Source organism: Rhipicephalus sanguineus, chromosome 8 (genome assembly GCF_013339695.2).
Source record: "Rhipicephalus sanguineus isolate Rsan-2018 chromosome 8, BIME_Rsan_1.4, whole genome shotgun sequence".
Taxonomy (NCBI): domain Eukaryota; kingdom Metazoa; phylum Arthropoda; class Arachnida; order Ixodida; family Ixodidae; genus Rhipicephalus; species Rhipicephalus sanguineus.
In genome coordinates, this window is record NC_051183.1 from 7,630,511 (window position 1) to 7,642,898 (window position 12,388).

At 51.2% G+C, this 12,388-nt stretch overlaps 1 protein-coding gene across 1 annotated transcript in view; it reads right to left on the reverse strand.

The window, feature by feature from the left end:
* LOC119401277 (gustatory receptor 68a) overlaps positions 1-12,388 on the reverse strand; it is a 53,105-nt gene that overhangs the window by 23,459 nt on the left and 17,258 nt on the right. The window contains exon 6 of the mRNA XM_037667967.2: positions 9,252-9,341. Within this exon, the coding sequence (XP_037523895.1) occupies positions 9,252-9,341 (90 nt within the window). The remainder of the gene's footprint in view (positions 1-9,251; positions 9,342-12,388) is intronic.

Below are 12,388 nucleotides of genomic sequence, written 5' to 3' on the forward strand. Positions count from 1 at the left end.
GTTCAACGAGGCAACGTTGCCGCACAGGCAGCAGCGTGGATCGATGGCACCTGGGTGCATGTATGAAAATACGAGGGGGCACGGGAAGGTGCGGGTCTGTAGGCGACGCCAGGCGATCTCGGACCGCTTGGGAAGGCTGCTGTGAGGATGTGAATAGAAATACCGCTCGAGGCGATAGTGCTGAGTGATGTCGTGGTAGGTGACCAGGGGCTCCGGCACCAGGGCGTCCGACTCTGAGTGGCCCACCGCTCGGTCGACGAATCCTCGAGCGCGTTGGTGAGCTGTCTCGTTGCCGGGTAGACCCGAGTGGGCGGGGACCCAGATCAGTTCTATGCGGCACTGCTCATCTTGCTGCAGTAGGGGCCGAAGTAGCCGTAAGGTGGCAGGCGAGACGAGACCTCGCGCGAAATTGGAGATGGCTTGTTTGGAGTCGCTGATTATGACGTTTGCGTCAGCCGAGGTCGCGGCCAAAGCAATGGCCACTTCCTCCGCCTCGACGGCGTAAGGCGTTCTGACGGTGCCAGCCGTGATGGTCGGCCCCAAAGGAGCTGAGGAGGGCGACACGGAAACGACTACGAAGGCGTCCCTGCGTGCATTGTATCGGGCCGCATCTACGTAGGCGACGGCCGGGTGGTCGGCGTACTTTGCTTGAAGCATGGCGGCACGGGCTTGGCGGCGAGCGTCGTGGTGGCCCGCCAGCATATTCTTAGGTAGCGGCTTGATGTAGAACGCCGCTCGAATAGCATGGGGTAATGAGACCAGATCCGGAGGGTGGGAGGAGGTGTCGTGGCCGATGGAGGAAAGGATGTGGCGACCGGTCGGCGAACGGTAAAGGCGTTGCACTTGAGCGGAGCGGTGAGCCTCAATCAACTCGTCGAGCGTGTTGTGTACACCCAAACGGAGAAGACGATCGGTGGACGTGTTGGGGGGAAGGCCGAGGGCAGTCTTGTATGCCCGGCGGATGAGGACGTCAATTTTATCGCGTTCCGATTTTAGGAGACGTGTATAAGGAAGGCCGTACGTGAGGCGGGAAACGACGAAAGCGTCGACAAGGCGAAGTAGATCGTGTTCTCGCATGCCCTCACGCCGCGCACGGACACGGGCGAGCATACGTGCGGTCTGCTGCACCGAGAGCGAGAGCTTGTCTATGGTGTGTGTATTATGGCGGTTGGACTGTAGGATCAGCCCGAGCACGCGGAGATGCGAAACGACGGGGACAGGAGTAGAGTTGGCATGAACCGTGATGGTGGGGTGGGGAGTTTTGTAGCGACGCCGGTCGGGAGGCCGCATGAGAAGAAGGGCCGATTTGGCCGCTGAGCAAGTAAGACCTGCCGCGTGCACGTGGGACGTGACGACGTCGGTTGCGCGTTGCAACGTCTGCTCGATATGGCCGTCAGAGCCCGACGTGACCCAGAGAGCAATATCGTCCGCGTACAGGGTGTGTTTGTCCGCGTACAGGGCGTACAGCTTGCCAGGAAGCGAGCGGAGGGCAAGATTGAATAGAAAAGGCGACAAGACGGCGCCCTGAGGGGTGCCACGAGGGCCAAGCTCGTACGTGGGAGACGGGAGGTCCCCTATGATGATTTCGGCCGTGCGGGCGGTGAGGAACGCGCGAATGTAGTTGTAGGTGCGGGTGCCGGGGTTGAGGGCTGCGAGTTCGGCAAGGATAGCCGAATGGGAGACGGGGTCGAACGCCTTGTGAAGGTCCAGGCTAAGGAGAGCCTTTGTGTCTGAAAATGTGGGTGGGTCGAGGAGATCATGGAGTTGTAAGAGGACATCTTGCGTGGATAGGTGGGGGCGGAAACCAAGCATGGTGTGGGGAAGGAGATGGTGTGCGTCCGTGTACGTTTGCAAGCGAGCGAGAACGACATGTTCTAGAAGCTTGCCGACGCACGAGGTGAGTGAAATGGGCCTGAGATTCTCGATTGTGAGTTTCTTGCCCGGCTTGGGGATGAAAGCCACGCGAGCGTGTTTCCATGATTGGGGGAGGTTGCCGGAGCGCCAGCACTCGTTGAGGAACGAAGTGAGGGTAGCAACCGAAGGGGCGTCGAGGTTTCGGAGGAGCTTGTTGGGGATGCGATCTGGGCCGGGGGCGGAAGTGGTGCGGAGCTTCTGTAATGCCGCGTAGACCTCCGCTTCCGTGATATCGGCGTCCAGTACTGGGTTGGGGGCCCCAGAGTAGGACGCGAGAGGGGGAGGAGGTGTGCCAGGAGGCAGAAGCTGAAGGTATTTGGCGGACAGGTCTGCCATCAGCGACGGAGTGTCGCCGGGGTAAGCCCGGACCACTCGTTGTAACTGCTGCCGAGTGACCGACTTGGCGGAAGCAGGGTCGAGGAGGTGGCGGAGGAGATGCCAGGACTGTTTGCAGCCGCATCGGACGCGTTATTCGAAGGTCGCAGGTTCGGTCCCTGCCGGCGGCAAGTTATCTTTTCGTCCACTTTACTTACACATTTATATTCTAAATACTACAGATAACACCCCTCATACCTTCCTTGGCGTTATTGTCTGTTAGTTCTCATTAACTTTAGGTAGCAGAGTTGCGCATCTGTCTTCCAAACGCCGCTAGCAACCATGCGTTGCCGAGAAGCTGAAGCTGGGGCCAAGTATTGTATTTCTCGATGGCGCCGCTGCAGCGAACTGGATTGACACTAGTCATTCACATTAAAGTAAATCACCGGTCTTCGACACGTCGAATATGTCGACCGGTGACCCGGTAGGCATGTCGCCTGCAAAAACGGAGTCAGTCTTCGCGACATAGCCATGGTTGCTAGCCAGACCAATGCGCAACTATGCTACCCAAAGGTAGCATATACAGTAACTGTAACGCTGCGCTTCTCTATCGTCTTTCGACGACATTTGCAGCGAAGCACGCAGATAGGCGGCCAATTTTTCATGACTCGATTTGCGCTCAGCGTACTGGCAAGTCCCCATGGCTGACGACGCTCGACCGAAGACAGCGTTTGTCACACCCGACGGCTTGTACGAATTCAACGTCATGCCGTTTGGGCTGTGTAATGCGCCCGCGACCTTTGAGCGCATGACGGATATCGTTCTGCGTAACTTAAAATGGCACTGTCGCTGTCGCGCATCATCGCCGAGTGCCCGCCAATAAACGTCTTTACAGTAGTATCGTGAGCAATATGAGCTCGAACACGCGAGTGCGTGGCGAATAACCCCGAACCCTATACATCGGTTAGAGGCGCGCGCACATCGAGGCACCCTAACATCGGCTAACATCGGCTGATTTGCAGCGACCGCTGTCGGAAAGAGAGTGAAAAGGGCGCCGCGTTTCCGCTAGCAGTTGATACTCCCGTCTCGACATCGTTGCTGCAAAAACGGCAACTTAGAGCGTGTCAGTGGCCGCTAGCGGTGATACGAATACGTATCAACGCACACAGCCACACCCACTGACCCATCAGGCTATAAGCTGCCTAGATATCGGTTGTGACGTAGCCTGCCATGATGCACAGGCTATTATATCTACGTGGTGTTTGTTGACTGAGCATTTTGATACGCCTCCTTGATTTATTATTGTTTTCCGTGGAGGTTTTTTTGCGTTATCATTGCTAGCGGCTGATGGCACGCAATAAGCTGCCGTTTCACAGCAACGCTAGCGAACAGGGAGTGCCAACAGTCAGCGGAAGAGTGCGATCCTCCTTTCCGCTCCGGTTTCGGCAGCGCCATCCACGTATCACGCTATCTCGGTTTTGAGGCTATTTGCCACGCGCTCGCGTGTTCCAGCTCATATTGCTCACGATAGTACATATGTCTAGTTATAGTTGAAACAAAATCGTCTTCTGTCTCTCACTGCCCATTACCAGAGATTTTGCTGTAGGAAACACCGGCGCACACTGCATGCTTCGCCGCTCCCCAGGTTTCACGTTAGTGGAGCTAAAACACCCTCGGCTCTAATGGGACAGCTTGAGGTGCCTTTAGCCCCCGCGTTACACTGTGGCAGCGAGTCGCCCAATTTTCATGGGCCTTGTTTTGATGCGCTGCTTAAGGTTATGCTCAACTTAGTGCTGATATCCTGTCGAACTTAGTGATATCGAAATTTGGTTCTGTTAGGCTTCCGAAAGATTTCCCCTTCACGATCATATACATTTCACTGACATTTATGAAGCGCTATGTAGACGTTTGTAGAACTTTCGAGAGTCGTCTTCTGACTTGCGGAACCGACGCTGTACTGCGATCAAGTCAAGTGTGCACGTGTAAGCTGTCAAACCTCTTTATTAAGTTGCAATTAACTCAGACCACGCCAACTGTATTGTTTAATTGCATCTTTTATTCGTACACTATGAAGGGCAACTCGCCCAGAGCACACTTCAATCAGCACAGCACATATCTGCCACATTCACTTCCTATGACATATCATACTTGGTTCGCAGCACAAGAGCACACACCTCCCCCAGCAGCAACTGTAAGCGGGCGCTCGGTATCCGGACTCACGGGCATTACCTTATGATATGTCAGATAGCATAAAGAATACTGTATCGCTTTCACACATTGCCGGTTGTGAAATTACAAATCGATGTCCGTATAACCAGTTGCCCAGAGTCCGGCTCACCAGATTCGACTTTCTCAGGACTCCAATAAAGTTCTTGTCATGTCATGTCATGTATGTCGAAGTAAGCATATGTGTATGTTACGAAGTAAGCATATGTGTACGCATGTGTGCCGAAGTAACTTATTTGCATATGTGCTCGTTACTGATGTGTAAATGGGTATAATATGACACTGATGCAGACTATGTCAGGAGGTCAAGACTTCGTCAGGCTATCCTTTAGTCTTTGCTTCCCGCAAGGGAAATTTTGTATTTTTTTTTCCTGCAAATAAACAATGTTCAGTGTCCGGTACCGGCGAGTGTACAGAAATGCGTGCTTCGAACGTGCGGCGCCGGTCACGTGCATATTTTTCCGAAAAGTGAGGCTCTCTCGATCGTCGGCTTGTCGGCAATCGACCGTTTCTGATGTGCCAATCTGATGTTTTTATCGAGCTCACTTGTCACTTCACGTGTCACTGTTGCCAGGGTTACGTAGCGTACGTAACCCTGGCAGATGTACCGAAGACGTAGAGTACGTCTTCGGTTCGTGTCATATCGACGCAACTTCGACTCGAGCACGTATACATCAGTCCACCATTAGCTTTAACGGCCAGATTCATAGCGACATGGCGAGGCTTATCTCGATTAGCCGCGCATACCGGCCTCTATACAAAACGTTTGGATGTCACGTTTCAGTCCAGTGAGAACTGTACATGCATGACAAGAATGTGACAGCGAATGACGTGCCATCTAATAACAATGAATTGTCAATATGGATGACTTTATTTCGGTATATGGAGCTCCTCGCTGACTGCACAACAGTGCGCAGAAATAGAAAAAAAAGTCCCAGTTTCGCCGCAACGGCGAAGCAATGAATGCGATAGCAACAAATTGGAATGTAACGCGAAGAACGGAAAGCAGCTCGAAATTGCCAGCGCGTCGCTCGAACCCAAAGGACGCACGAAAAGAACGCACACAAGACGAGCGCGAACTATCATGCGTCACAGCTCGATGCTTGAAGCGCACTGCTGAAATATAAAGCAGGACGCACGAAACGAACGAACAGGTATACTCAGGAAGAGCGCGAACTAAATGTCGCAGTTGTTACTTATTTCTGTTTGAACAGCGCACTCTTTCGCAAACGCGGCCGCTGCAGCGAGCGAAGTGACCTTCTTACGCCCTGTGACTTCAGCGCGGACATCGCGGGGAAAGCACAAGACATAGAATCCCCCGCTCCACCTCCCCCGCCCGCCCCCTTCTTTCCTTGAGATAAGCGCACGAAGGCGACCACGCCCTGCAGGGCAAAGAGCATCGGCGTTCGCAGGAGCGGGGCGGCGACCTTTAGAGCCCAGCGCCCAGCGCGCTCCTCGCGCCATCTCGCTGGTAATGAAGAAACGCTTATAAGCGCCTGCCGTCTCTGAGTCCGGCCAGCGGTAAAGGGTGTGTGTATAACGCTCGCCGTTAGCTACCTGGACGATCTGCGTTTCGTGGCGTAGTGGCTAGCGCCACGCGCTGCGGAGCGTAGGTGCCTGGTTCGATTCCGCGCTTCGGAAGCATTTTTCTGAATTATTTTTTGGGGGGCTTTTATATATATATATATATATATATATATATATATATATATATATATATATATATATATATATATATTGTCACGTGGTCGTGACGTCGACGAAGACAACAGTGAGCACGTCCGAGATGAAACTGTTTATTTGGCCGAACTTGTGGCCGAGAAACTGAGAACTAGAACTACAGCAATACACGCTGTACAATGATAGCGGCGAACAGGGCGTCGTCCGTCGATCAACTGACAAGCGGTGAAGCGCGTCGGCATTTAAACATGTGCCGTCGAATATTCCAGCGTTATCACTGGCTGTCCTGCAAATTCTAGAATAAGCTCGAGTGTGCGCGTCTTGCGCGCAATCTTAACAAAACGATCTACAATGATCGCGAAGGTTCTCGAACAATGAGGCGCGGTTCGCGCTGAGCGTTGCCGACAGTCTTTGTGGCCGAAAACCGAATACAGAAAAAGCGATAAAGAAACGCACGTGGCAATGCCCCCCTCTGAAAAAGCATCGTCCCGATGCTTTAAACAGAACAGCCCAATGAATGCAACAATAAATAACAAGAATAAAGCAACAAAGTAATATAAACAATAAGCACAAGAAAGAAAGCACAATAATAAAGCAAAATGACAGTCCTCAGATTCGCTAACGTGCGTAATATGGTTTGAGGCGCACGACATGGACGACTTCAGGTCGTGCACGGCGCCGCTGAGAGTTCGTAATGCCGTCAGGGACAACCTCGTAGTCAAGTGCGCCGAGGCGTCGAAGTACCCTGTACGGTCCGAAGTATCGTCGAAGAAGCTTCTCACTGAGTCCCCGTCGGCGTATTGGCGTCCATACCCATACACGGTCATCGGGTTGGTATTCCATGTGGCGTCGTCGAAGGTTGTAGCGGCGGCTGTCAGTCGTCTGCTGGTTCTTGATCCGTAGGCGGGCGAGCTGTCGTGCTTCTTCGGCGCGCTGTAAGTAAGCGGCGGCGTCGAGATTGTCTTCGTCGGTGACGTTGGGTAGCATGGCGTCGAGCGTCGTCGCCGGGCTTCTTCCGTAGACCAACTTGTACGGCGTCATCTGCGTCGTTTCTTGGACGGCCGTGTTGTAAGCGAAGGTCACGTACGGAAGGACGGCGTCCCACGTCTTGTGCTCAACGTCGACGTACATGGCCAGCATGTCGGCGATGGTCTTATTTAGACGCTCTGTGAGGCCATTGGTCTGTGGGTGGTAGGCGGTGGTGCGGCGGTGGCTCGTCTCGCTGTATTTGAAGATCGCCTGAGTTAGGTCCGCAGTAAACGCGGTACCTCTGTCTGTTATGAGGACCTCTGGGGCGCCATGACGCAAGACGATGTGCTCCACGAAGAACTTGGCTACCTCGGTGGCACTGCCTTTGGGCAAGGCCTTTGTCTCGGCGTAACGGGTGAGGTAGTCAGTTGCTACGACGATCCACTTGTTGCCGGAAGTCGACGTCGGGAACGGCCCCAGTAGGTCCATCCCGATTTGCTGGAACGGCCGGTGAGGTGGTCCGATTGGCTGCAGAAGTCCCGCTGGCCTAGTCGGCGGTGTCTTCCGTCGCTGGCAATCTCGGCAAGTCTTAACGTAGTGGGCGACGTCGGCAGGAAGGCGTGGCCAGTAGTATTTTTCCTGTATCCTCGCGAGCGTGCGGGAAAAGCCGAGGTGGCCAGCCGTCGGGTCGTCGTGCAGGGCCTGCAGAACCTCTGGTCGCAGTGCCGAAGGAACAACGATGGGGTAGTCGGCCCGGGCCGGAGAGAAGTTCTTCTTTACGAGGACGTCGTTTTTCAAGAGAAATGACGCCAATCCCCGCCTGAATACTTTTGGAACAACGGCGGTCCTGCCCTTGAGGTATTCCACAAGGCCCCTGAGTTCCGGGTCGGCTTGCTGTCGTTCAGCGAAGTCGTCGGCACTTATGGTTCCCAAGAAGCAGTCATCATCATGGTCGTCCTGCGGCGGTGCGTCGACGGGGGCACGAGACAAGCAGTCGGCGTCGGAGTGCTTTCTTCCGGACTTGTAAACGACGGTAATGTCGAATTCTTGAAGTCTTAGGCTCCACCGCGCGAGGCGACCTGAAGGGTGCTTCAAGTTGGCTAGCCAACACAAGGCGTGGTGGTCGCTCACAACTTTGAAGGGTCGGCCGTAGATGTAGGGGCGAAACTTCGATGTAGCCCAGATGATGGCCAGGCACTCCTTGGGCGTCCGGAGAAGGATCGGTGCGGGCGGCACAGCGTCTGTCATCGTCGCTGTGGTCGAGGTCAGGATCTTTGTTTGCCGGGTCTTTTCAGGTAGAGGCCCGTGCTCTGGCGGTAGACCTTGTTGCCTGCGGCTTGCTCGACGATCCGGGTTTTCTTTGCCGTCGTCCTCCTCGCGGCTTGGGCTTGGGTCAGCGCTTCGCGGGGGCGTCCGGATCATGGAAGAAGCAGCAACTCCACCAGATGTCACGTGGTCGTGACGTCGACGAAGACAACAGTGAGCACGTCCGAGATGAAACTGTTTATTTGGCCGAACTTGTGGCCGAGAAACTGAGAACTAGAACTACAGCAATACACGCTGTACAATGATAGCGGCGAACAGGGCGTCGTCCGTCGATCAACTGACAAGCGGTGAAGCGCGTCGGCATTTAAACATGTGCCGTCGAATATTCCAGCGTTATCACTGGCTGTCCTGCAAATTCTAGAATAAGCTCGAGTGTGCGCGTCTTGCGCGCAATCTTAACAAAACGATCTACAATGATCGCGAAGGTTCTCGAACAATGAGGCGCGGTTCGCGCTGAGCGTTGCCGACAGTCTTTGTGGCCGAAAACCGAATACAGAAGAAGTGATAAAGAAACGCACGTGGCAATATATATATATATATATATATATATATATATATATATATATATATATATATATATATATATATATATATATATATATATATATATATATATATATACAGGGTGCATGACGGCGGCGGCGACGGGGACGGACAAAAATCAGCCGAGACTGTCCATATAATTGCTATCGCAGTAAAACAATTAAGAGCATCTATCACTACGGTGCGCGGGTTCTGGCGGGTTTTTTTTTTCTCTTACGCCCACTTAAAAAAAGAAAGATTCCCGTGGCGAGATAGAAGTAATCGCATTGGTTACTCACGTCAGCGAACGTCGACAAGTCAACCACAAAGAAGCCGCAACCCGTGAACCTGAGGTCGTCGTGCTTCATGCTGTTGAGCATCATCCGCAGCTGCGAATAAGAGTTTCCAGTGGCGCCATCTGCCACAGACGTCGTGGAAGGATCTGTCGCGTTGCTTTACAAAAGAAAGGTCGAGGCCAGCTCCGATGCGGCTTACAGTGAAATGCGCGCAAAACGCGTAATTTTTCACTGACGTTTCAATGTATGCTGAGTGATGATGTATATACGTGTTAACCTGTACCAACTTTCAAGGACCTCTATCATTGAAGATTGAAAGCTATCATTGAAATTGGTGCGCTTTAATTACCACCTCAAGCACAGCGTGCGCAGGAAGACAATTAACAACTAAGCGTGTGTGTGTGTGTTTTTTTTTTTTGAAAAAAAAAACATATTTATGGCGTCATGTATATCTGTGCGCGTTGTCTTTTAGCTGGTTATTAACCTTTAAAGGAACTGTCTACCGTCCTTCATCGCTTTTCTATTTTGTACCGCAATAGAAAGCGTACCGTCTGAAGTGTCCTGCCTTGCAGCGGTTTCTCTAAAAAGTGAGCAGAAACTTTTAAAACAGAATATTTCGATCTGCGTTAATTCGGTCTTCTTCCATTGGCGTGAAATTTTGGTCGAAATTTCCGGAGCCCTCCACTACGGCGTCCCTCATAATCATATCGTGGTTTTGGGACGTTAAACCCCAGATATTATTATTATTCCATTGACGTGAAACATTCCCAACACACTGGTTGGTGGACGCGATGACGATCGTAGTGCGGTAAAAATTAAAACCGAAAGCACGTGTGATATCTGTAGGATTACTTTATTTTCGCTGAACACTATTTTAATGAATGTAACAGTCATTTTCAGCGCGCTAGCGGTTAAATGAGGCCTTATTATACGATTACAGAACATTTGTTTTGCTGTAATCGCAGTCTATGCGCTTATTTTAGCACTGCTGCCGCAATCCAAGTCAAGTCGATTCATTAGAAGAGACAATAAATGCGCGCCTTCACAGCGTTGCACATGTGAGCCATCCTAACAACAATACAGCGGCACAGTACGACCAGCGCGGAGAGCCGCATGGCACAGCGCATGAATTCAAGCAGACGAAATCGAAGACGGCGCCGCAAGCAGCGCCACCGGGCGCCTTTTTGGATGCGTGAGAAAAAAAAAAAGCAAAAAATTACTCTCTGCCGCAACCGAAAGGTGCCTCAAGCGCGTAAAATACAATTTCAAGTTATGCATGTTTGTTTTTAAGCAAATGAGTTTACCTGCGAGGATTTCTTGTCCTACCACTAGATTGAACCACATCGCCGTTGGGTGACGCTAGCGATCATTCTTTCACAATTTTCAACATCAAATTAAAAATATAATTCCTTTTTTATGGGGCAAAAGCATGCTCGTTGCCGTCGATGTGACGAACGATGTTCTCATTTTCACCACAATCAGAAAAATTTTTCCGAGCGGTAGACAGTCCCTTTAATTCTTATCATTGTGTTTAACAGTGTTCTAAATAAATTAATTAATGTTTTTATGAGAAAACTGCTATATTCGTGCTATATTTATCCTATATGTTATATTTATGCTATATTTTATGAGAAAACTGCTGTGTGATTGGTGCGGCGCTGTTTAGCATCCTCTAAGACGCAGTCGCGTCTCAGAGGACGCTAAACATGAGCACTTAATAAATTTATCTGACAAATTATTCTTTCAAAACCCTGTATGCTTTCTTTCCTCGCTGTTAGTCCGTATCTGCTTGTGAATGATCACTCGCAAGTTTCGCTGATTTAGGAAAGATCGCTATCAATTTGTTAGCCGGCAGTACTCGGCGAAAAGACACAAGTCTGGCCAGTTCCACGACGTGAAAGCCGTCCGACAGTGAAGCTGTGGCCCTTTTCATTCTGTCCCTTCAAGTCTCTTCTTTCGTGTTACAGAGACAGGGCGTGCATCCACGAACGCCGACTAACCACTAAAAAGGCGCACAGCGGCGGAAAAAGAAAGAAGGCACGAAAACTTATCTGCCCATGTAATAGGCGAACCTATCAAGCCGGCACGCGTGGGGGTCTACGTGAGAGATAACTATTCAGACACTTCATTTCTTATTTACGCAGTTTAAACGATGGTTGGCTCACGCATGTGCTACCACTGCTATCGATATGCCAGGTCTCAACCAAACGTGTTTTTTTTCATTTCGGTGCCGGTACAAAATCGCGCATTCATCGAATTTTGGCGTGCACTTACACTCTCGACAATGTAAAGATAGATTAGATGGTCAGCCTCTGGTTAGCGATCTCTTGTGTTCCATTAATCTCTGGTTAACACACGACCCGTTTGCCCTACGTAGAAGCGGCCGCAGCTAAACAGAATCTTATACATCACACACGTACGGCATAATAATAATAATATCTGGGGTTTAACGTCCCAAAACCACTATATGATTATGAGAGACGCCGTAGTGGAGGGCTCCGGAAATTTCGACCACCTGGGGTTCTTTAACGTGCACCTAAATCTACACACGTACGGCAGTCAGTAAATTTGTTTGTGTGTTTCACGAAACAAATGTCAGTCCGCTTATTGTCTATCGCCCGCTCATTCTATAGGTTATTGGCAGCTGTAAAAAACAACATTAACGCCGTATCTACACCCCCCCTCCCCTTTTCTTTCCCCTGTGAGATTCGCAATGAATACAATGAATACTGACGACACGCTTTTTCGTATTGCTTTCTGCAACCATGCTCGGACTTGACAAAATGGATTTCTCTAAGCGTTCAGCGACAGTGGCCACTGCCACGCGAGGATAACCTACACCTAAAAGACGCGTAACCTGTGCTGGCACTCATTTTGTGCCCGCATGACTTAGCGACTTAAAGGCCAACTCCGGCGATTTTTCGAGGTCGATGGATCTCAGTGAAATTCGCTGGGTACGTTCCTTTGCACGTTTCCGTCATTTATGCCAATTTACAGGCTTGAGACATGCGCAGATTGTCTGCAAACGCCCTCCTGGCTTCCCGCAATTATTGGCAACATTGCGTCTGTGACGTCAGTATTGGAAAAGCGGCGGAAGTGACGCAGCCGAGGGCACCGCTAACTTCGGCCGCTACAGCGGC